This window comes from Piliocolobus tephrosceles, chromosome 5, assembly GCF_002776525.5.
Source record: "Piliocolobus tephrosceles isolate RC106 chromosome 5, ASM277652v3, whole genome shotgun sequence".
Lineage (NCBI taxonomy): Eukaryota > Metazoa > Chordata > Mammalia > Primates > Cercopithecidae > Piliocolobus > Piliocolobus tephrosceles.
Window position 1 is genome coordinate 116,916,954 of NC_045438.1, and position 25,817 is coordinate 116,942,770.

Consider the following 25,817-nt stretch of genomic DNA (forward strand, 5'->3'; position numbering starts at 1 on the left):
TTTTAGAATTCATTTTCCTGCAGCTGTATAGATGGAAGCCCTGGCTTCTTAGTGACTGTCAGCTGTCAGCCCCCTTCATTTTCTACAGGCTGCTCACAGCTCCGTTCTACATGGCCCTCGCCATAGGCAGTTCCCAACACAGCTGCTTGCTTCTTCAAAGTCAGAAGGAGAATCTCTCACTTCTTTTGGCTAAGATGGATTCTTACATAATGCAACATAATCAAGGGAGTGACAGCCCACCATCTTTGCCATATTCTGTTTAAGCTAAAACAAGTCACAGGTCCTGCACATACTCAAGGGGAGGGTGTTATACAAGTTCATGGTGCAGTGGGGTCACCTTAGGGGGTGTTGTCACATACTGTTAGATCCAGAGATTTCCAAGATTCGAGGAAGTGAGGCCAATTAGGAGACAGCGATGGTAATTCAGGCAAAAGGCATTGGGTGCTAGAGTGAGGGTAATGGCTATGGAGGAGGTGAGAGGTAACTGAGTTTGAGAGATAGGAAGAGGACTTCATAGACTTGGCTATTGTAGGGGGCTGGGAGGGGAGGGACAAGTTTAGGAAGATGTCCATTTGGCAGAAATGTTGGGAGGGTAGATTGTGAGCTCAGTTTAAGCATGTTGTGATGATATCTAGTAGGATACATGATAAATGGTTTGAATCATGGGGTGGGAGGGAACTTGGTTGAAGATGAAGTTTTGAACATCCTCAGTGACAGCTTTGCTTTACTTTATAAGGCAAGGAAGTTGGCTGGTCCTCTTTTCCCCTCCCATATATTTGCGTCATTGAATAAACAAATGTGTGGAGAACACTGTGCCATGCTACTGAGTGGTATACATCCATCTTCTTAGCTTATTTCTGCCCGTACCTGCAGAAAGTCAGAGTTGACACTCTATGCTCTTTGGATGGTATTGTGGAGGGGGAAAGACACATTAATCTTACCCCTCCCCTTACTTAGAACATCTGCTGCTCCTGTAATGGGGGTGACTGGTAGCACACCTCCTAAACCCTGGCAGATATAGGAGGGCTGCATGGAGCTGAGCTGATGGCTGAAACCAAAGAAGCCCCAAACCTGTTGTCAAAGCAGCTGCATAAACCATAAATTGCTTGTAGAAGCAGACCCAGTGGCTGTCAAAGGGGAGGAAGTGAAACAGGAGCAGCTATAGTTGGTATAGATTTCCCTTTGGTTTCTTCGTCTAGCTCATAAGCTCATAAGAATCCAGGTTCTTTCTTGAAGACAAACATGCATGGCCATATTTTCCTTTGGATTCCCTTAGTCAGGGTGAGGCAGGCAGGCTTTACTGCCCTGGTGGATGGTTTTACCACGAGGCTGACTCCCATTTCCAAGGAAGCACTGAAAGAAGCCTTTGCTTTGCAAAGTAAATAACAAGGCAGCCCTCCTCTGGTTCTTCCCGGGCCTCTTAACATTTTGATCTTTACGGCATCATAAATGTCTTTTTACAGGTGAGGGAAAGGGATCCTGTGAATTTGTCTATGCTTCTTTTTTTTACCCTTACTGATTAATTGCAAGTTAAAATCTTGGCTGATCAAGTGGGGTCCTTTGCCTATCTCCAAGAGAGGGTAATACACCATACATAAATTGTGTGCTTTCGTGTGGATGGTGTGCGTGTGTATTGAGAAGCGGCTTACTAACAAATTCCAATTTTAACAGGTGCTTTAGTTTACTTGGTGTTGGTGAAGAACGCTAAGTAAAGAAGGCAAACAAAAACTCACATGGGTCATTAGAACCGTGATGGGGCAGTAATATTCTTTTGAAATAAATTTTATTGTGTGTGTTTGAGGTTTACAACATGATATTATAGAATACATATAGATAGTAAGATTATGATAGTGAAGCAGATTAATGTATTTATCATCTAGCATAGTTACCTTTTTTGTAAAATGTATTAATTTAACAAAAGCTCCCTAATACGATTTTATTAACTGTCATCTTCATGTTGTACTTTAGATCTCTAGACTTATGAATCTGGACAGTAATCTTACATCTTAAAAAATTCCCTCCTTCCCTCCCATCACCCTCCCTCCCTTCACCATCCCCCTCCCTCCCTCCCTCCCTTCCTTCCTATCATTCATCCAACAAACTTTTATTGGATAGCTCTTATGTGCCTATTATTATACTAGGTGTTGTGGATATTGGAATGATTTAGAGGCATTCTCTGTCCTGAGGTGCTGTCTATCCTTGCTGGGTATTGAGAGCATCCCCCAAATGTAAAAGCAGGCTTGTTCTGTATGTCAGTCAACAATAATTAGCTGCATGTAACTTTGGTGCCATTGCTGATGCACTCTTTTTATGGCCTGCATTTGGAGTTCTTTCCCAGCTGTGTAAATGGATTTGAGTTGATTCATTCATGCTCCATCATCTAGCCTCCTGATGACTGAGGACAATCTTTTCCCCAATGACTAGCCACAGCTGGAGGCACAATCTATGGTTCTGGAAGGTTAGAAACATCAACTGGAATGCACCTTTGGGAACTTGGAATTAATTAGGACAAATTCTGAACAGTGCAGTAGGATTACACCCCTTACTGAGAATCATTTCCTCTCTCTCCTGGAACTTTTCCATTGTCATACAAGCATGCTTCAAGATCATCACTAAAAACAACCCCCAGCACCACAAAAACCTGCCGTAGCAAAACTTCTTGAAAAAGTTGTTCATTGTCTCTTATCCATGCTTTCATCTTATTTGCACCTCTTAACAGATGGGCTTCCGTTCCTCCCTGCAGTGAAATTACTCTTGCAAGGTCACCAGTGACTCTCAGATTGCCAGGCTCAACCATTGGTTTTCTGGTCCTGTACTGGCATTTCAGCCACAGCATTCAACTCGCTTGCTACATCTTCTCAGTTACTTTTTCTTGGCCCTTTGCTTGGCCTGTAAATATTAGAGTGCCCTGGTAACTTCTTCCACCTTTCTAGTTAGAATCCCTTCCTAGGGAATCTACACAGCCCCAAAGCTTTACATAGTATCCACATGCAGATGACTCCAGACTTGTTTATCCTCAGTCTTTCTTCTCATATATCCAGCTTCCCACCTGACTTCTACATTTGGGAGTCTAAGAAGTACCTCTCTAACTTAATGTGGCTAAATCATAACTTTATATTCTCACCTCTACTTTATGTTCTTCCCCTATCTCAGAAAATGACACTCAGTAGCTCAGACCCCGTATTTATGGTGGTGGCAACTTTGATTGCTTTTTCTTCACAATCTATACCCAGTCTTTCATCAGGTCTTCCAAAATAGTGTGCATATCTATCTCCTCCCTTCTGTCACCACCTTATCAGATGGCATTGGCATTTTGTGCCAGATTTTGTTTCCCTTTAAATTAATGTGCCAAATTAGCTATAATATTTAAAAACCAGATTATTTTATTATAAGTAATGTGATTACTTATATGTTTTATTATAAGTAATTTGATTACAACAAATCAGATTTTTTATTATAAAGTTTTCTAATGGGTACCATTTTATTTCTTTTCTTTTCTTTTTTTTTTTTTTTTGAGACAGTTTCACTTTGTTACCTAGGCTGGAGTGGTGTGAACGTGGCTCACTGCAGCCTCAACCTCCTGGGCCCAGGTGATCATTCTGCCTCAGCCTTTCGTGTAACTGGGACCACAGGTCACCATCATGCCTGGCTAATTGAAAACATTTTTTTTGTAGAGATGAGGGTCTCACTTTTTTGGCACAAGTTGATCTCAAATTCCTGGTCTAAAGTTTTCTAGTTAGAATCTTTCCCACCTTGGCTACCCAAAGTGCTGGGATTGCAGAGGTGAGCCACCATGTCTGGCTAGTGTTCCCTTTTATTTAAAATAAAATATGACAGCTACTCAGGAGGCTGAGGCAGGAGAATGGTGAGAACCTGGAAGGCGGAGCTTGCAGTGAGCTGAGATAGTGCCACTGCACTCCAGCCTGGGCGACAGAGCGAAACTCCGTCTCAAAAAAAAAATCAAATAAAAAAAAATAAATAAATAAAATAAAAATAAATAAATAACAAAATACAATACAATACAATACAATACAATACAATAAAATAAAGTATGAAAAAAACTTTGCCATGACCTCCTCCATAAACTGCATACACCCTGCTGGCTTCTCTCACGTCAGCCCCTGCCACCACCCACAGACTCTTCTCCAGCCACACAGGCCTCCCTTCCATTCCTCAGATACTCCTGCCCACACCCACTCTACTCCCTCTGCACTTGTTCTTTTCTGTGGAATCTCTGCCCCCAGATCTTCACAAGGCTACTTCCTTCTTTACATTTCAGTCTCAGCAAGCACTGTCTTGGAATGGCTTTCCCTAAATGTCTGAAATTGCTGGTCAACCTTGTTACTCCCATCTCATCACTATAGGTTTTACTTTTTTATTGATAGTGTTTCTCAAGATCTGAGATTATCTTGTTCACTTTTTATTTACTGTATATTGTCTTTCTTACCCCAGTAGGATGCGACCTGGGGTCAAGGATAGACCTTGACTATCTCATTTAATACTCAATCTCCTGTGCCTGAGACAAATACCCAGAATGCACAGTGGGTAATCATAAGTCACTCCCTTGCTCATGACCCTTCACTTCTTCCCATCTTATGCTGAGTAAAGGCCTTGTACTTTTGATGACTTAAAAGGTCCTGTATTGCAACATCTCCTATACTATACCAGCCACTGTCCCTGATCTCGTTTTCTTTCTTTTTTACTCTGGTCACCCTGGTCTACTCACTAAATGTTGAACATGCCAAGCAGGTTCCTTTCTCAGGGTCTTTGCACTTGCTGTCCCTTTGCTGGTAGTAACTCGCTCACCCAAGATATCTATGGCCTTGCTAGCAATTTCATTCTTTCATGGCTTTCTTTACTTCCCTATCATAAATTCTAGTTTCCATCATGAGATCTCCTCTCTTTTCTTTATTTTTCTCCTTGGCACTTTATACAGTCTAAGCTGTTATTTATTTTACTCACTATTCTTGTTTACTATCTCTGTCTCCCACTAAACTGTAAGCTTCCTGGAGGCAGGACTTTTTGTCAGTTCTATTCACTGCAGAATTTCAGTGTCTGTGCCCTACCTGCACGTGGTAGTTCTCAGTAAACATTTGCCGAGTGAATGAAAAATTAGACGGATTCCAGGCCAGGTGCAGCAGCTCATGCCTGTAATCCTAGCCCTTTAGGAGGCTGAGGTGGGCGGATCCACTTAAGTCCAGGAGTTTGGGACCAGCCTGGGCAACATAGTGAAACCCTGTCTTTGCTAAAAATAAAAAAATTAGCTGGGCATGGTGGCACGCACCCGTGGTTCCACCTACCCAGGAGGCTGAGGTGGGAGGATGGTTTGAGGCCAGGAGGTGGAGTGTGCAGTGATCCAAGATCGCATCATCACACTCCAGCCTGGGTAACAGAGCCAGACTCTTTCTCAAAAAAAAAAAAAAAAAAAAAAAAAAAAGAAAGAAAAAAGAAATTAGGTAATTAGGTAGATTCTGGCAGGCAGTTCCATTACAAATTCTCGACTTTATTGGAAAAGTCGAGACAATTTTGAGGAGAAAAATGCCAATTAGATTTCCATTGAAAAAAGATGATTTTGGCAACTTGAATTGGTAGAATGAGTGTAGACATTGAGTGACAAGTTAGCGGGATCTTGCAGAAGTTCAGGGGAGAAAGAGTAATAACCTAACTAGGGACATGGCAGTGGGGATGGGGAAAGAGGGTATATTTGAAGCAGTTAAGAAGCTGAATCTGTAAGACGTGGTGATTGACTAGAAGTGGGAAGCTACGCTGTGTCAATAACAAATCTCAAGTTTCTAGTATAAGCACCTATGTGAACAGTTGTTCTATTCCTGGAGACAGAAAACATTGGAGGAGGAAGAGATTTCAGGCAGAAGATCAAGGGCTCAAAGTCTTTGGACTTGAAGAGTTTTGGCTGTCTGAGAGACAGCCGAGTGGAAATACTGTGTTGGCAGTTGGATATTCAGGTCAGGAGCTCAGAAGATTTGAGTCATCGGCACACAGATAGTATGTGAAGCCATGGAAGTGAATGATAAACAAAAACTGGTATCAGACTGCACTTGTGAGACCAAAAGTCACTGAATATTTTTGTAGTTCCAGCATGGCTATTTCTCTCTGGGGAGATTCGTTTGCTGTATTGAGTGTCATATTATAGTACTCAGTCTCCAGTTGGAACCTTCAAAGGTCAACCTCTTCCTTCCACTGAGTGACAGATAGGTCTGTCACCCTCCCATCAGGATTACTCTGAACACAATTGCAACCCTGTCATTAGACTCAGTTCTGTTTTCAGGTCTTCCTTCTACATCACCTGAGAGCCTGACCCACCTACCAACTGGCTATAAAGAAGGAGTGAGGGATGGTGACAGTCGCCCAGCCCTGCTGCAGATTGGAGCACTTGTCTGCCTTTGGGGCTTTTGTGTGTGCCTGTGATCAGACCCCTGTTATTCACTGTTATGAGGGAACAAGGGGATAGATGGCTCAAGAATGAAGGAGTGCAGGACTAATGGAAGTGTCTTAAATAGAAAGAAGATTTTGATATAGTTCTGTGAATATTTAGTATCTTTGTTTTATCCTAAATCAGTTGTAGAAAATCATGCATTTATATTTGTTTTTTTTCCTTTTTCTGTTTAAAATACTTTGAAAAATTCATTACATATTTACTGTAAAAAGTTCAGTGTGAAAAAGTTCAGTGTGAAAGGGTATAAGTGAAAAGTATGAGTCCCTTTTCCTTCTCTTTACATTCCTTTTTTTCTCTTTTTAAGTTAGTTCAATTGGTTGTCCTGTTACATTTTATTTTAAATTCAAATTTGGTTGGGTTCAGCAACTTGGCATGATTCACTCTGCTTCTGCTCAGGTTTCTTAGGAGCAGCTGTTAGAATGAATATCTTGCCTGTGCTAGGGTCTTCTACGCAGCTTCTCCAGGCAACTTTTGACTCCAAAGCACCTGGAAGTGCAGTCAGATCTTTTAATTCTTGGGCAGGAGATGGCATGCTCTGAGGACAGGCAGCTGCTGCCCTTCAGGAGGGGAGGGAGCAGGTGGGGCAAGCTAGCAATGTGCCACCAAATCCCTTGCAAATTTTCCCCCTTCCTCAGCAGAGACTGCCAACCAGGCTGAATACCACAGGGAGATTTTTTCCACTGTGAACAACTGTCCCCAGGACAGTGAGCTGGGGATCACGTTTCAGGAATCTCGTATTGCCCTTGAGAAGCCTCGAGGATGGCGGTGAAGTGCGTGCAGGGATCAGAAGGCTCCAAACGGGGGTGATGAGTCACAAGGCGCTGGGCTGGGAAGGGCCTTCTGGAGGGCAGTGGGCAGAGTGGACCAGAAACTTCCTGTGTTCCCTTCAACTGTGCATGGAGGTGAATGATAAGCATTATAACAACCCACACTTCTAAAAATTATTTGTTTCATTTAATCTTACCTTTCCTTTTAAACCTTTCTGTATCATTTCAATTTAGTTTCCAATTCAGTTTGAAGTATAGTATTATGAAATCTAATTTAAATTCAGCAATTTATTTAAATTAATTGAGTACATAATAATATTATTGTATTTATGTTCTTTCTTATCCTCATTTGGCTCTGAAACACATTGTTAGTATCACTCATTACCTTCATTTATTTCATTACCTTCATTCTCAGCACCACTCATCTCTGTTTTTTGAATCACACCCGTTATGTGGGAATACATCCTCTTAGTAAAATTTTCAAATAACACTAATGTCTTGCATTTGAGGACACTTTATGTCTACAAAATAAATTTATAATTGTTCTCTCATCTAATCTTCAGAAGAAGCAGATCAATTACCTCCTTCATCTGACTAAGGAAGAATCTGAAAGACAGAGAGGTTGAGGGATTGCAGCAGTCAAACCAGGCTCTTTCTACCTCTCCACAGTGGCTTTCCCTTCACCATGTGTACAGAGAGGAGGAGAATCTGAGCCCCAAGAGGGGCCCATTGACAGTGGGATAGAGCAAAAGGAGGTCATTTACTAGAAAGTGTTCTCAGCTAATGGTGCATATGTGTAAATCTTTTGAAAGACCCTGGGAAAACAGCTCCAGCTGGAAGACTTTTCCAGAGCGAATATGGGACAAGGGGGTGGAGGAAGAGGGAGAAGCTGGCTTCCTGGAGGTGAAAGGACAGAAGGCAAATCTGGTCTGGTTTCTAATTTAGTTCAGTAACCTTCAATTCCTGCCAGAGGCTTGGCGTGTTTCCTGAGCCTGGCCCAGCCCCTTTGTAACAGCACTCCACCCAAATCAGGTGACTTTCTCAGATCCCATACCTGGGGGTGGGGAGTGATGGTGCATTGATTTGGGGTGTAGTGATGGTGCATTGATTTAGTGAACAAGGAATGGACTGGAATTCAAGAAGGCAGCCAGCTGGTGCTAAACAACACAGCACACAAAAAGACAAACCTTGGGGAATGGCATACGTATCCTACACCACAACTCTTCCTCCCTCACTCCCTTGTTCATTACCGTCAAGGCAAAACAACCAGGTGGGACAGCTCCTCTCCATTTCCTCCCATTCCCTTCAAGCGCTTATATTACATGTCTTGAGTTATGTAAGTCAGCACTTGGAACTCATTTTATCCATATTTCATCTGCATAAGCATGCTGCTGGGGAGACTCTGGTGTAATGAGGGTGAAACTCAGAGAATGATCTGTTTCTGAGCTTTATATTTATTAAAGGGGGCCAGCCTATCTGGACCCCACCCTTTGAGGTTTGGCTGGGTATTCATCATATTCTGCTCCCTGTGCTTATTCTAAAAGCATGACTTAAACTGAGGCCAGGTTTGTAAAAGGAGCCAGTGCTAAGGCCACAAGAACAATCACATACAACACGCCTTAGGGTTTCCATTCTTTCAGTGCCTCTGATAGGGAAGGAGGTCCATTTGAGACAGTTCAGGTGCAATGGGCAAGCCATTGAGCTGGGTACTGGGTCTGCCTCTGCTCCCAGCCAGCTGTGGAATCTTGGGCAAGCCATTTTCTGCCTCTGGGTCTCAGTTTCCTCATCATTAAAACAAGGCAGTTAGATGAGGTGATTGATATAATATTGAATTTACAATCAATAGATTGATAATTCTAATATGCTTTGATCCAAATGTCAAGCCTCCCAGCCCATGAGATCAGCAAGACCATGGAGCAATGGGGATGTCACTTCTCTGCTTTTAAACACATTTTGACCATGTTTTTGCTTTGCGACTCCCTTCAGATTCCTTTTCTGTCCCGGCCCCTGCTGGTGTTAATCTGCACAGCTACACCCTGTTCCTCTTCCAGACCTAACCCCCTTAATTCTGATGCCCCACTATCTTCTGGAATGATTCCTTTTCAGGGGCTACCTGGTGATGATGACTTTGCTAAGATGCCTCAGTTTCCTCCACATAGCTGAGAAGGACCATCTGAAGAGAAATATTGAGTCTGCACACTTGTATTGTATCACCTTTCTGCAGAAGGGCTTAAATACCTGGGGTTCCCCCAGCTCAAAGTTCCATGAGAAGCAATGATGCCATTGCCTAGTTCCCAGGATGTCTCTAAGCTCTTTCATTGGTTCTACATGCCAGAACTTTAGAGATCAAATCTCTTTGCTCCTAGCTCATCTCATAAGTTCTTTTGTGAATAAGGGATGTGCTGGCATTCAAAAGAATAAACAGCATGGACCAGGTAGCTAGTTCTTCTGGAAATGGTCGAACTCTACCAGTCTACAGAAAAATCAATTTCTGAAATCCCATTTGATGTCTGTAGAATATGTTGCTTCTCCCAGAAAACATATTGGGGCTTTTTGCATCCAAGTCTATAAATCAGAATTTCTTAAAGAATATTAAAAACACTAGATCCAAGTAAAACAATGGCTCTGTGATGAAATAAGTATTTGGGAAATACTTGAACAAACTTAAATAGGATTCCATTAAGCAGTATTTCTTAGAGGCTTTAATAAGTCAGTATACTCTGCAAATCTTTAGGGAAGAGTATAACTTTTATCACTGTCTTAACTTATGTGACCACAGACTTATTTTTTTGTGGACTGCCCTTCTAAATTACTGAATTGCACAGAATATCCTTTTGAAGACTACCTCAAATGAAAGAACTTGCTCCAATGTTCGCTGTGAAGTTGATTTGGTGGGAAAATATTTTCGGTGATCATCTTTTCCTACTTAGTATTTGCTTACAGCAATCTGGTTCTGTGTTCATCTTCAAGGGCTCAATATTGCCTCCCTGTGGGCCCAGTCAGATCCTGAGTTTTCTATGCAATTATACTAAACTTGGGAAGTGACTGTGGCAGTGTCTGCAAAATAAAATATTTTAAATCACAAAAGATAATACTGTTACTGTACGTGATGTCACTTAAAATCCCTTATGACACAGAATATATACATTTATTTTAAAATGGGAAAATATAAAAATGAAGAAATTAAAAACTCATCATCGTATTAGTGAATGATTAACCAACCCCATTTTGATGTGTATGTCCTTTCTGTTTCTTTCATCTATACGAGTACATACAAGTTTATATCCCCCAAACTAAAAAAGATAGTTTTCTTGCCTTTCTGGCGGGGGGACATTTCACTCAAACCTCAGTTAAGAACCTGCTCCTTGGATATTTTTGGTTATTTGGAGAGGGTAGGAGGAGAGAGAGGGTGAAATATCACAAGGATAATGCAGGAGCTAAGTAACTCACTGTGTTTTATGGATAATTGCACCCATGTCTTCTAAAAGGGACATGTGTACTTCTAATGGCACCAAATGACAATCTTTCTTGGCTGTGGTGGATTCCTGTAGTGGCTGTAACGAAGTACCAGGAACTTAGTGGATTAGAACAAGGTTGATTTATTCCATTACAATTCTGGAGGACGGAAGTCCAAAATCAGTCTTACTGGGCTAGTGTCAAGGTGTTGGCAGGACTTGTTTCTTCTCGAGACTCTGAGGTGCAAATCTGTTTTCCTGTCTTTTTTTTTTGTAGCTTCTAGAGGTGCCTGCATTCTCGTGGCCCCTTTCCCATGCACATCAATCTTTTGCTTTTATCATCACAGTTTCTATGACTGCCTCAAATCCTCCTGCTCTCCTCTTCTGAGGACCCTGTGATTACGTGGGGCCCACTGGATAACCTAGGATTGTCTCCCCATCCCAACTTTATCACATCAACAAGGCCCCTTTTACCGTGTAAGGTAACCTATTCACAAATTCTGGGGATTAGGACATAAACATATGTGGGAGAGCCATTATTCACTCTTCTACACTGGCTTTTATTTATTTTTAAAGATTTTAAGATGAAAATTAGTTGTTCATTTTCTGGGAGTAATGGTCTCTAATGGACATGGGCCAATTTGGTAAATACGACAGTTTGTCAGATGGTGGCAGAAAGGCAAATAAAGCCCATTTGGATTGCCTGCCTTGGCCGAAAGCTAGACTTCTGGAATGGACATAAAAGAGTTTTGGCCATCTACTACACTTGGGGACTATTGGGCATTCTTGGCATGGTTCAGAGCCAGGTCTCAGAAGTTGTTGTGGAGCGTTTTTTTCCATTCTAAATTTGAGAACTTAGCACTTCAGAGTGTTCCCTCCACATCTCTGGCTTGGATATGCGCCCCCTTTGAAGTTCTGTACCAGTTGTTGTCTATAAATAAGGCATGCCTAGTGCCATCAAAGCCCCAAGATGAAGGGCACAGCTCACTTACAAGAACATTGAAAGTGCAGGATGGTGTTAGAGAGGAATCCTGGTTTCATTCTTCTTCCTCAGCCTCTCCTCAATCCTCCCACCTCCAGCTTAGTGTAAAAAATACATGAAGGCCCCAGAGAGAATAATCAAAGCTCTGTCACACTCAGCAGTCTCTTTTTTGCTTCCCTTTAACAAGAAGGAAGAAAAAAGGAACGAGCATTTGGATGAAAGCCCAGTAGCCCACATCAGTTCAGACTTTGCCTTCACAGTGATGCCTCCTGGTATTTCCCTGGGAGGTAGCACTAATGATAACTCCATTGATTGGGGTTTACTGTTGTCTTATCCTTGACTTTACTATGCTAGGCTATCTCATCTCATCCTTATGACCAGACCCTGGATTGGGGACATAAGAGTTTCCACTTCATAGACGGGGAACTGGGGTTACAGAGAGGTTAATCAGTGCTTCTTCTAATGTTTCACTTCTAGGCACACATGAATGATGGTCATATTTAAACTTCACTCTGAGGATAACTGAAAGAGACACTCATGGCAGGTAACTGGCCTCGGTCTCCAATTGCCCGAGGTGCCACCTAGCAGTGGTGCTGAAGATGGCAAGACCTCAGCACACCTGTGACCCATTCATGGTTAAGTAACTTGTCCAAGACTACAAGACTAATTGTAGATTTGAGACCATGCTTGCCTGATTCCTGATTTCAGATTCTGTTCCCTGTCCGTAATACTTTTTAAAATACTAGTTTTTCTGGAAGCATTTCAAACTAAAGTTATCATCTTGCCTCTAAACCATCTTCTCTTCTTAGTTATCTTGCTGTCTCTATTAGGTTAGGTTCTGTAGATCAGAGCCTGTAACAGGCATTGTTGGTTAAGGTGTTTATTAAGGAAGTAGCCTCAGGAGAAAATTTGTAAAGAGATTGAACAGGGGAGGAAGCTAAGCAAAGATATGGTTTAGCTCAAGTCTAGCCTGAGCCTGATACCCCGGGGAGCTCCAGAGAGTGAATGCACCAGAGAGTCGTTCCTCTTTGAGGCAAGGAGGCTGTCCTTTTGCCCTCCGCAGAGTCAGTCTGTGTCTTCGTGCTCCTCTGGGGGAAGGATGTAATCTTCCAGGCATTCCTGGGCAAGGTGGCTCCCAGGGCTGAGGGTAATTCTTGAGAGTAGCGTGTGGCTGTAAGGGAACCCACACTCATAGCAGCCAGGGGGTGTGGGGACACCAGCCTGGTAAAGGAGATCTGACCTGGGCATCCACAGCTGCTGCCACATGATCCCAATCATCACACTGCCATTTATCCAGCTGCCCAAACTAGAAACCTCACTCATCTTCAATGTCTCTTTCTGTTACATTACACCATGGGGCAACTTCTCTTGATATGTGCTAGAAATTCCTTTTGGAATTCTAGAAACTTGCTCTCCTCCATGCCTCTGGCTACTGCTGGAATTGAGGGAATCATCATTATTTTATTCATACATATCTATCAAATCATTATCATTATATCAGTCTATTTTCCCTGGACCATTCCCAAAGCCCTGCCATTTTCTGCCTCTGTTTTCCCTTCCATCAATCCATATGGTCCCCAGAGTTATCCTTTTGTGTCTGTTTATATCACTTGATGACCTAAAAACACTGACAGCTTTCCAAAGCCAATAGGATAAAATAATGACTTCCACAGCATGGTCAGAAGCACTCTTCATAAGTTGACCCATCCCACCCCGCTGCCTGTCAGTATTTCTCTCATTCTTCTAGTGCTTCTCAGAGCCACATGTTCATCCATTCTCAGACGCCCACTGAGTTTTTGTTGATAAATTAATGAACGAAGAGTGGTGATTTTGTGCCGAGGTTTACATTTCAGGTTAATATGGAGAAATTGTCTATTTCTCAAAGACTGTCTAAAAACTCAGATGCTGGGAGTGGGAGCTCTGGTTTTAATTTCAGATCTGAACTATGCTACCAGGCGTGGACTCCAATTTCTCTTATGTTCTACTTGTTTTAACTTAAAAGAATCTAGTTAGTGTCTTATCCGGTTAAGGTTTATTTGTTTGTTTGCCTTTGAAACCTGAGAAGGTCAGAGATTATTCTATAATGATCAGTCTTGCCACTTCTGAGTCTGTCCAGGCTCTGCTCCCTACCCCACACCAAACTCATTTGGTTTGGCTTATTTTGGGGATGCAATTATTTCAATTATTTCTTAAGGTGATGCTACTGGTCTTTACAGGAGATATTAAAATCAACAGCCAATCATAACTATTTTTGTGCAGTCCTGGCCGGGAGTGGGTGGGGCTGGCTGAGAGACACAGGGAGTGAAGCTCAGAAGGGAGTGCAAGATGCTGCCCCAGGGTGTGTGTCCAGGGCCACAGGAGCAGTCGAAAGGCAGTGTTACTCAGGAGTGGAAAACTGGGCTGAGGGAAACCAGCTCTGAATGGGTGAGTCTGCAAGCAGAGGTAGATAGGTGAAGGTAACAGGTTTGGAAGACTGAGGAGGGCAGATCCTGGGAAGCTTTAGCTGAGGGGGCCAGGAGCCTCAGTCTTGGGTTTGGAGGGCACTAAAGGAGGACGGGATCAAATTGTACCTCTTTTAAAAAAACTTCATGTTTTATTGATAGATATCAACCTACTCTTTAGTTGGACACAGCTAACTCCATGCTAGTTGGCTGTGTCTTTAGAAGAGTTGTCTGATATTTTCTGGGTAATACTGTTTTTCCATCCATGAAATGCTACGACTACCCACAGCGCTGTGATAAGGATTACCTGAGCTACTATGTAAAAAAAGTCAAACTGAGAAAGCAAAACGAACATCCCCACTGCGAGAATAACCCAACTATATTATTATAGGATGTGAATATCTTGAGCATAATGTCTCACACATAATGAATACAGCTGATGTGTTGCTATAATCTTGCTCATGATTTGTATCTTTATCATCTATCTGTCCATCCGTCTAGCATTATCATCACCTGTACTGTACCAATTATGATATACCAACATTAAAAGGCTTATACAGCATATGGTGAAGCTGCGTGTAGCACCTGGGGAAGGCTGACTCGCACTCACACAAGTCCTTGCAGGTGGCAGTACTCTCTTGGGCAAACAACCCAAGTCTGTGATGACGCCTCCTTCAGAAAACTGATTCACCAGCAGAACAAGGAGATCTATTGCTTAGGTGAGTTCTTCATCAAATTCTAAGAGTCTAGATGTGATTCTCCAATGTTCATTAGTTTGTGATCTGGGGATCCTCTCCCTTTACACCTGTGTCTGAGAGCCAGACTGTAATCAGAGGCTTGTTTGGAGGCATTGAATCAAAAGTCGGGGCTGATGACAGGATTTGAATGTTTAACGGCGTCCAGCTTACATACCTAATGCCACGTTCTCCACAAATGGGTGGCAACCAGAGCAGAATCAGCAGATCTCCCCTTCACTAGCGGGGTGACCTTGGACATTTTTCATAACTTCTCTGTGCCTCATTTTCCCTTTGTGTAAAACGAAGGTAATGGTAGAGCCTACCTAACAGGGCAGTCGTAAGGAATAAATGAAGTAGTAAAACAATTAGCAGAGAGCTCAATAAAGGCTAGTAGTTACTAATGATTAGTATTAAATGTCTGTCTTCAGTGAACACTGGTTCTATTCATTCACTTATTCATTCCAAAGATGTTTGCTGAGTACCTATTATGTGCTAGCCTGTGAACAATATGGGTGCTGCCCCTACTGCTGGAGCCTATTCAGCCATGTTTAATTAAGTCTGAGGAGGGACTTGATGCAATTTGGCGGTGGTGATATCTGACTTTTTTGTCCTTAGGTTTCAGTCTCAGCGGCCAAATGCGGGGCTGCTGCTTTCTATTTATACATATATTTTAATATATATCATATAATAATATATTATATAATATTTATATATAATATTAATATACATTTTAATATATAATATAATAATATATTATATAATATTTATATATAATATTAATATACATTTTAATATATAATATTATATCTATATATATATATATATGTTTTTTAAGGCATGGTCTCACTCTGCTGGCCAGGCTGGAGTGCAATGGCACAATCTTAGCTCACTGCAACCTCGACCTCCCAGGCTCATGGGATCCTCCCTCCTCAGCCTCCCAAGTAGCTGGGACTACAGGTGTGCACCATCATGTGCAGCTAATTGTATTTTTGGTAGAGAAGGGGTTTCATTATGTTGCCCAGGCTAGTTTCAAACTCCTGGCTCAAGCAATCTGGCTGCCTTGGCCTCCCAAAGTGCTGGGATTACAGGTGTGAGCCTCTGCACCTGGCCTCTAATGGCTTTCAGTGGGTCGCAAGTCCATCCAGGTTCAGGAGGAGGCAGATACAGATCCCACCTTTCAATGAGATAATTGGCAAATAATTTGTGACCATTTAATTAAAGCCCCTATACTTCTCATCTTCACAAATAGTCTATTTGAACGGTTTTCTACACTGTATGGACAGCTTTAAGTCTTACTAAGCAATTTGATCCATTACTTGTTGTTTTCATCATTTAGGTGTGAAGGCAGTCTTACTTCTAGATTTTTGGAGTTCACTTAATTTCATTGTTTATATGTCCCTCATATCAGGTATTGAACTCGATGCTGTTTTGTCAGCTGTGCAACATTTGCTAGAGAAGGGGCAAATGTTTCTTCCATTTTTTAAACAGTTTTCTTTAAGATACAAAAATTTGACAGGATCATAAAATTCTGCTCCTAAAGCAAGCATTCCACTGAGCTGCAGAAATGTATGACTTCAATGTCACTCATAATTTTAAAACTAAGTGTGAGATGCACTTCGGAAATCTCAGTGGGGCTCCTGGACCTCAGATAGTAAGACGGTATCAAACTAGAAAAAAATTAATTGCTTTCGTGCTGCTGCTCCCTGCTGGTATGATTTATTTTAAATTCTGCTGAACCCTGGGAGAAGGAGTTGTACTGCAATTCAGAAACTGACATATGTTGTTTTGCCCGCATCTCTCACAGAGGCACTGAATTCAAAGAAAATGTTTCTGTGGTCTGGAAAACATTGGATATTGCAACATCTATTTTATCTGACATGGCAGAAATTGAGTTACTCCACTTCAGTGAATTTTGTGAGCAACTGAAGCCTACCGGCTTTGAGTGCCAAGTGTTTTAGAAAATGTTTAATTTTTCTGGAATAAGATCTGTCTAAAGTGTATTGAACTTATTTCCCTGCTTTCTCAGATGCAGGGTGATTAACCATCTGAGACTTTCCCTCTTTTAGCACTAAAAGTTCTGGGTCTTGGGAAAGCTCCCAGGCTCAGGCAGACTGGGACAGCTGGTCACCTTATAGTTAAATGTGAACTTGATTTCATAGCTTTCTTTTTATTTTATTTTATTATTATTTTTGGAGACAGGGTCTCACTCTGTTGCCCAGGCTGGAGTGCAGTGGTGCAGTCTCGGCTCACTGCAGCCTCCTTCTCCCAGGTTCAAGTGATTCTCCCACCTCAGTTCCTGAATTCCTGGGATTATACGTGCACAGCACCATGCCTGGCTAATTTTTTGTATTTTTAGTAGATAACAGAATTTCGCCATGTTGGCTAGGCTGGTCTCGAATGCCTGAGCTCAAGCAATCCACCGGCGTCAGCCTCCCAAAGTGCTGGGATTACAGGTGTGAGCCACTGTGCCTGGCCTTAATTTCGTAGTTTTCTGATGATTTTATGTCACCACTATGAACTATTTATGTTGAGTGCTGTAATCCAATGATGCCATCAGGACGGTTGCAGTGTATAGCACTGATGCCTCCAGACCACGGCATGTTAAGAGTAGCCAGTTGCTCTGCTTGTCCCAGTGAGGAACTACCTGTATTTCAATGCTACCCACTAGGGCTTTGTAAGCTATTTGCACCTGTGCTGCCCAGTGGCCTTGTTGGTTTTCAGGACTTTTCATCAGGTTTTCAGGACTTTCCAGGATGGAGGTCACCACTGTTTGCCTTCTGGATAAGAGGAATCATTGTTCTCAAAATAAGATAATGAGCAAAAAGGATTTAGGACAGAGACAATAATGATAAATTACTTTTGAGTAGATTTACTTAGTGGGAAAGAAAACTTGTCTAAAGAAACTTAAATAATAAACCTTGTCTAAAGTAAATATTTCACACATAGCTTAGAGCTTCTGGTGGAACTGATATATTTTCCCTTCAAATTTGAGCCTATGTGCTCATTATCTTAGGTTCTCAATTTAATCAGAAATATGATATTAAACCACAGGGAATGTAATTGCCTGAGTTTTGTGTCTCCATCAAGAAAGGAGACAGAGAAAATGTGAGAAAAATGAAGGCGGAAGAGTTGGGTCAATCCCAGACAGGTAAAAGGGGAATTTCCTGGGGAGGATTCTGATGCCTCAGAGCATATGAGGGTGTAGCTGGGCCACAGCTCCATGGGATGAGCCTGCAGAAGAATAGGAAAGGCTGCTTCAGCGCCCCTCCTACCCAGTGAAGCTCTCACCTAGATAAAAGGGCCACGCCAGTGTTCTGCTCTCTGGATGACCCACCTGCCTTCTGTCAGAAATGCCTATAAGTTGAAGAGAACATAACAAAACAAGTTTGATGAGGAGAAAGATAAAAGAGCAAAAATGCATTGAACATTCTTAGTTTCCACTTAAAACCTACATTTGACTTTTGTTGCCTTCACCCACTCCAGAGTGTTTTTCCTCAAATGGGTTCTTAAGACGTTCCTATCCATGTTACTGTGTACCTGCTCTACATAAGGGACAGGGCAAAATGTTTTGGGATATGAAGGGATACAAAGAAATTTTTTTTTCCTTAAGAACCATACCGTCCTTTTTGGGAATGATGTGTATAACTTCAGTGTTGGCTGGCATCGCCAGCCTATGCATACACATGGGGGCATATTTATAGTTGCAACCACATTTTGATGACTTTGAACTCTACCTTGGCCCATGTATGAACTTAGCTATCTCTTAGAGCTTATCTATTCTAGTTAGGGTCTCACTAGGACCAGAGAGATGGCATGTGTATACTGAAAAAGTAATAAATAATAAAGAAATTATCTCTAAGAGGTGTGGTCAAGGTTTAGCAAGAGCAAGAAGGGATGGTGCAGTGATGCAAGCTAGGAACACTAGGAGCTGTTACCACCCTTAGGCCTGAAGAAATAAAGAGAGGAGGGGCACCAGAACCTGCAGAAAGAGTGAGAGAATGAGAGCGAGGGTGCTATATGAAAAGTCCCCTCTGTCAGAAGCTGAGATGTAGTAGCTGGGATGGAAGTGCGGGAAAATACGCTTATCACATCTTGTCTCTTTGCCCCTTCCTCTAGGATCCTGGTTGTGGCCTCCATTTGTGAAACCAACCAGATGCCAGTGAGTAAGGAAGCACATTGGTGCAGCCCACACAAGTCACCCTCCAAGGGCACACAGCAGGGTGAAGAAGGGTAGAGAATAGGTCTGGAGGGTTAAATGAAAGGTATCCAGTATGCTAATTTCAGAGTTTCTTAGATGATGCTTGTTTCGTCCTTCCTCTTCTATTCTGGCTTCCTTTGTTTCATATCCATATCCTGTGAACCCTTCTAAAGAATCTTCACCATTGACACCATTCTTAGGGCCACTAATGCAAAGTCCAAAGTCCCAATCAATTGTGTTCTCCTACCACAGGCTTCCTGTGTTAGTCTGGGTCCTCTGAGAAGCACATGATAAAACAGGATGAAATGTGCAAGGATTTTATTAAGGTGGTGCCTGTGAGAAAAGATGGGGTTGGAACTGGAGAACACTGGGCAAGCTGCCAGTCTGACCACAGTGAAAGAGAGAGGGGTGGAAGCATCCTAGGTTGCCGCGTACTCTAGGAAAGTTCAGCAAGGTCATCAAGGAGACTTTAAGGCAAAGTTGCCGCTGGAGGAATCCTGTGTCTCCTCTGGATGGACCTGTCTTACTATCCCTGCCACACTCAGTCCTTGTCTGGGAGTAGCCTGTAGAAGGGTGGGTAGCCTTGGTCCAAATGCAGTGGTGAATTTTACGACAAAGAAACGAGGCCCTTGATCAATTATGCTTGTAATTGGAGATCTGCAAGGTGCATTCTCATGGGCCCCTACAGTTTTCCAGGAATTCAGAGCAGCGTTAGAATCCAAGAGAAAGGGGTCAGAGATTGACCCTCTATCTTGACCTCCCTGAGTTTGCCTCATAGGCCTGGGTAAAAATTTTTGTGCTGAGAATTTCATAAGCACTCATAGGAATTACCTCTTGTAGAATATTTTCAATGTCTGTGGTGGGCATGGCTACCCTCCTTGGAATAGCAGAGGAACGGTGCTCAGGCTGCCTCCTGAGGAGCATTTTCAGAGACTTGAGCTCAAGGCTTTAGAATTTCTATGTGGAAAAAGGCTTTGGAGTATAAGGGGCTTATAGTCCATGGAGCTCAATGACACGAATGCTGGAGGCTCCCCAAAGCTTCATGTGGTATAGCCACTTTCTCTAGAGTTCTACAACATTTCCTTTTAGGCCTTGAGGCAAGAAATGACTAATTGTCCTTTTTTATTTTACAGTAGAGCTTGATTGCCCACCAGAAAATTCCTAGAACACAGAGCACAAAAATCTCTTTTACTACCCCGACAATTCTAGGTCTACCTTAAGTGTTAATCATTTTATTTCCCACCATACTATTGCCAATCTCCATTCATCTAATTAGTAATCGATTAATTTCCATTCAACAATGATTAGTTCAACTTGTACTGCAACAAATTATAATTGCCCATAAGATTAAAGGACGAGCCTGATTCCTTATACTGACATCCCTATTTCTCTTCATTGCCTCAACCAATCTCCTTGGGCTTCTACCCTATTCATTTACACCAACTACTCAATAAGTTTAGGTATAGCAATCCCCTTCTCTAGGCAAGAAAAGACTCATTGTCCTTTATTTCTTTTACAGTAGAGCTTGATTGTCCACCATGAAATTCTTAGAACACAGAGCACATAAACCAAAGTCCTGGGTGTTATTAGGATTCTTTTAGTCCACAGTAGAGAGGTGGCTATTTCCTCATAAGAAAATTGGGGTGATTTTAGGATGAGGCCTGATAGCTAGGCTGCCAAAAATACTTATAAATATTTATTATAGGCTGTTTAGCCAAGGATAGATGTGGGGCTAATTTATGAAAACCTCTTGCTGAAATAGCAAGAAATAAAACATAAGTCTTAGGAAACGTATCAGGAGATTCTACAATATAGTAAAATAATCTGATTATATTCCTGTCTCCTCTGCCAGATGGTAGGCAGTTTGAAGGCAGAAACTGTGTCATATTCTTAAAAAATATAACTTTGAATTATCTAAGTGATTCATGAATATCATTTTTATAAAAATAAAAGTTACTAATAATATTGAAATCTCCTTTGACTATCACCCCCAAACTAGTTTGTCCCCTCCTTCCCATTACCCACATGCCAGGCCCACAAAGGTGGTTCACATGATGCTTGTTGACCTGCATGGGAGAGATCCAGAGTGGAAACTGAGAGAGGTTCAGCAGGCAGCAGGTGGTAGGGTGGGGGTGACTGATCCCTACCTGCCCAAATCTGGCCAAGCACTCTCTCTCTACACCACTGTCTGCAGGGCTACAAAAATTTTTTGGCTTGTCATGGATTGCCAAACTGTGATATACAGCAGAGCTGATGTAAATTTCCACACTTTCTAGAGGATAGTTTTACTACTGTCATCAGAGTTGTGGTCGTATTTCCATGGGTTTAATCTGGTTTTGCTGGAGATGCTTCTCCAGGTCTACTGCTGGTCCTTGAAGGTGGAGACTCAGGGCTATCAAATTTTACCAAAATGAATTCTCCTTCAAAGGAAAGGGTGAGGATAGAAGATGAGGACATCTTCTGGTCGGGTATCGCCAGACATAGACGAACATGATCAGGAATCGGGGGATGTGAATCAGAATGGGCAGTGGGACAGGAACAGAGAAGTCAGACATGTACCAAGTAAGAAGGTGGTGTTGACCTTCCTAAGCCCACCAGTTCAACCAATGACTGAGGCCCATGGTCTGGGTACAACTGGAAAGTGATGAGTACAAGTCAAGGACTTCCTCTTGGTTAAAAAAGCAAGGTCAAGAGGGAGGATGAAGAGTAGAAAAATGAAGAGAATCAATCAAACCTTTCTCAGCAAGACTTTGGCCAAGTCACTTCCCTTCTGTATTTCTTTAGACCCGTAGCCCTACAGTGGGTATATGAATAACAGCCCATAACATGGTATTTATGAGTAACTCTTCAGGATGAAGAGTGAGAGACTGTTCATGAATGGGGATCAGCCCTCCAGTGGTCCTTTCTCTTGGGCCCTCTGTTCAATCACTGATTTGCTGGCAATTTCTTTCAATGTTGAATGCCTGTTTGTCTCACTGGGTGGAATTTACTTAAAATTCTTATCTGGGGTACATGCAGTAAGTGGAGAAAAATGTAAGACATTTTTTTCTTTGGTCATTACTAACGAGCCCTGAGGAAAAAGCCTGAGTGGCTTGTGTTAATCATTAAACTTGCCCATGGTCAGGTCTGAACTTTTACTCTGCTACACATTTGGCTGGGACACAAACGAGTTAGGTGAGTTATAGTCTAACGTGAGCGAGTTACCTGCGTGGTTGCTTCAGGCTGAGCTCTAACCAGATAACACCGCCATCGGTTCTTGACAGAGAGAAATAAGATCACTTAGAAAGAAAGGATCATTTCTCCCTTGAGTCACAAGGAGACAGAAACAGAAAGAAAAGGTACTGTTTGATCCAGAAAAGTCTCTGCTCTCTGTTTTCTAGGTGTTGTATCTCTTGTTAACATTCTGGTGAACAAAAGGAAGAAATGGGAGATCTATAGTAGTGCCTTGCAGCTTTGTACCTCGATGTCCCAAAGGAGCAGCTGAGAGGGAAGGGAGGAAGAAGGGAAGAGGGAGTGAGAGCAGAGAGAGGAGGGAGGGAGGAGGAGAACTAAAACGTGACTAAATAAATGCACACAGCTCTCCTCTGTGGTTGAAAAATTTTAGTTATGAGAAATAAAGAGAGTTTGAGTTTATTTTTAGGAAGAATTAGTGGATAGACTAATAAAAAATTGCATTTATAATTGACATGAAAAAGATGCTGTTTTGAATGTAGGGTTTTAAGAAAACCAATGTGAGAATGTTCATTTCTATTGTTTTAAGCTTGGGAGTAGGCGTTAAGAAGAAATGTTAAAGTCATGTAGCCAGATTGAAAATAGACTCTCCTGCGCTGAGTATATTTTGTCTGTGTAACAAGCAAGTCAGACCTCGTGCTTTTGGACTAAGTAGCAAATACACTTGGGTACTTTTCCCTATGCAGTAGATGTATTCTGAAAATGGAATATTTATAAGTTGAATTCTATTTCAAATAGATGTAAAAGTTTGGGAATTTTGCAATGAAAAGGAACACTTGCTGAATCCACTTGAAAATACTAGAATTCCTTTCTTAAATCCAAGTAGCCTCCACACTTACCTTATCTGGTAATGACTGGCGGTGGGGAGGGCAGGTACACAGACTATCTGTTTGTTTTCCCAGCTCTTAGTACAGTGCTTAGCATGTAGTGGGCATAAAATAAATGTTTGCAGTGTTGTATTAAATAGATGTGATTATAGATTTTGAGCTGTCTCAATCAGAACATGCCTGTAAGGTAGGTTTATTGTAAGTTTTTTGCAGACATTTTTTTTTGGGGGGGGGGAGTGTTTTGTGGCTTTTATATTTTCAGAAATGATGTAACTACCTCTGCTAATCTCGGTATTTTCTTAAAAATATAAATTAAACGGCCAGGCGTGGTGGCTCACGCCTGTAATCCCAGCACTTTGGGAGGCTGAGGCAGGGAGATCACTTGAGGCTAGGAGTTCAAGACCAACCTGGCTATCATGGTGAAAACCCATCTCTACAAAAAATACAAAAATTAACTGGGTGTGGTGGCACACACCACTAATCCCAGCTACTTGGGAGGCTGAGGCATAAGAATCTCTTGAATCCGGGAGGCGGAGATTACAGTGAACTGACATCATGCCACTCCAGCCTGAATGACAGAATAAGACCCTGCCCCCCCCACACCCCCCCACACACAAAGTGTGTATGTGTATGTGTATATATATTAAATATATTTATATTTGTATATGTAATAAACATAAACATAATTAAATATATATGTAAAACGTGTATTTAGTAGTACATGTGGTTGTTTAATTCTGTAATTTTCAAACTTTCAGAAAATTTCAGAGGCACTATTTTTAAGAGGATTTTGTCTATGCCCTCTGCCACGGGGTGCTGGAGAGCAGCTCAGCACTCTCCCTAGAGCAGGCGTCAGGGTACAAAGGTGTGAGTTTTCTGCCAGGCTTCCAAGGACTCTGCCATCTCACATGAGAGTGCAAGTTGTTCATCTCACATTAGGTAAACCCAGATTTAGGGTATTTAAATATGTATTCATCCACTCCAATGTATTGAGCCCTGTGTGGGACCTTCACACTTTCACATTAGGAAGGCTGTGGAAATAGCCGAGGAAAGAATCAGCGGAGGAGGGGCTCCTGAGCAGCCCCACGAAGGTGCGCTAGGATCTCCTGAGGCCACGGAGAGAGTTGAGGGAATCCAGGAAGGGACCAGCAGGGGCCAAGGCAGAGGCTGATGTGTGGAAGGCTTGTCTGAGTGACGGTGAGAACAGCGTGGCTGCAGTGCAGGGTTCAAACTGGAGAGGAGCAGGAGGGAAAGCTGGAACGGCAGCACAGGGCAAAGCAAAACAGACCCCACCCCACCAGGAACTAGAATTTTAATTTCTAGAATTCTTTTTAAAACATGCTTCTGTTCAATAATGAGTTAATGAAAAAGGTTATTATTATTTATCTAGCTTAAAATGAGTTGGTGGGACACGCGTACAATAAGCTGGTGGCACAAGGAGGGCAGAGTGGGGATTTCTTAGACGATCCTTTTCTCCTGAACTTGGAAGGATGGTGGGTCCATTTGAAGACACTAAGGCCATGTTTACCTCATCTCCTTAATTTTCCAGGTTTCAGTATAGCAAAATAATAGTATGTAAACAAAATGATAATTTTTTTACATCTTTTATTTTTTAGAAGGCACAAAAGCTATGCTGCTCCAATCAAAACTGAAAATGTTTTTAATGTCTGAGCAATCTTAAGATTATTGATTTAAGTGGACAGGATGACTGCGTGGCTGATCTCTCTGATGAGTATTGAAGTACTACTTTTGGCAGGTCAGTAGAATGTGTTTTGAAGGAGTTATAGATAAGAACACAATAGGTTACCTTGAGAACTAATATTGAAACTTGAAGTATTATTTTGGTTGTATACCATAAATATATGCATTTTTAACTTGCCAATCAAAAAATTGAATTAAAAATATTGTTTTTAGAGGAGATGTTAAAGTATTTGCTTTTGGGTTTAAATTATCTGTTGAATAATTGTTTTTATTTTCTGTTTAACAGCTGAGGTTATATACTGAAATGTTATGACTGTATACTTCAGCTTTTAATGGCCAGTGAAGATTGCTGTTATGATGCAGAGCTTTTAACAGTAACTTACAACCTTTCTTTTATGATTCCTTTTGGGCTATGTGATGTAATTCTTTTTAGATTTTACTGCCCGACCTTCCCAAAGAGAATAACTTGTCATAATAATTAGACTGCTTGTGTTATCTCAAATCATCTGTTCAATTTTCTCTGTGAATGGGGGTTATCCTCTGTATTTTTTATGGCATTTGTTTTTGGGCTTCTTTAGATAGAGGTATCTAATCATCTTTGGAGGAAGGTCTAGACTGGCTGGGGCTGCCATAAATGGCTGTGCTAATGTGCCATGGTTCCCTACCACCCTCAGATGTGAAGTGCATCATGAGAATAACTGTACATGGAAGTCCTGGGCTAGACACAGTTTCTGATAAAGAAACTATAAATAGTTCTGTCGTTAACACTTTCCTTGTTTATTACCTCACTGAGCAGCTGAATGAGTTTTGATGGCTTCCTTAACTTGGCCTTTCCTTCATCAAGGCATGTCCAGGAACATCTTCAAAGAGGGAGGGATTGATTAAGGCCCATGCTTAGCTGGTGATCTATACGGGAGAATCCAATCTAGCCTAGCATATAAATTCCTTACTGCTTTTTTTTTTAAACAAAAGGAAATTCCAGCAATGATCCATGCTTCATCCCCTCTCTCAGCAGGCAAGGCAA

The 25,817-nt window shown here is 41.8% G+C and overlaps 1 protein-coding gene across 1 annotated transcript in view; it reads left to right on the forward strand.

Moving 5' to 3' along the window:
• The first annotated feature begins 24,796 nt into the window (after window positions 1-24,796).
• Window positions 24,797-25,817, forward strand: part of PKHD1 (PKHD1 ciliary IPT domain containing fibrocystin/polyductin) — a 469,171-nt gene continuing 468,150 nt past the window's right edge. The window contains exon 1 of the mRNA XM_023212993.1: window positions 24,797-24,848. Coding sequence (XP_023068761.1) covers window positions 24,797-24,848 — 52 coding nt within the window. The remainder of the gene's footprint in view (window positions 24,849-25,817) is intronic.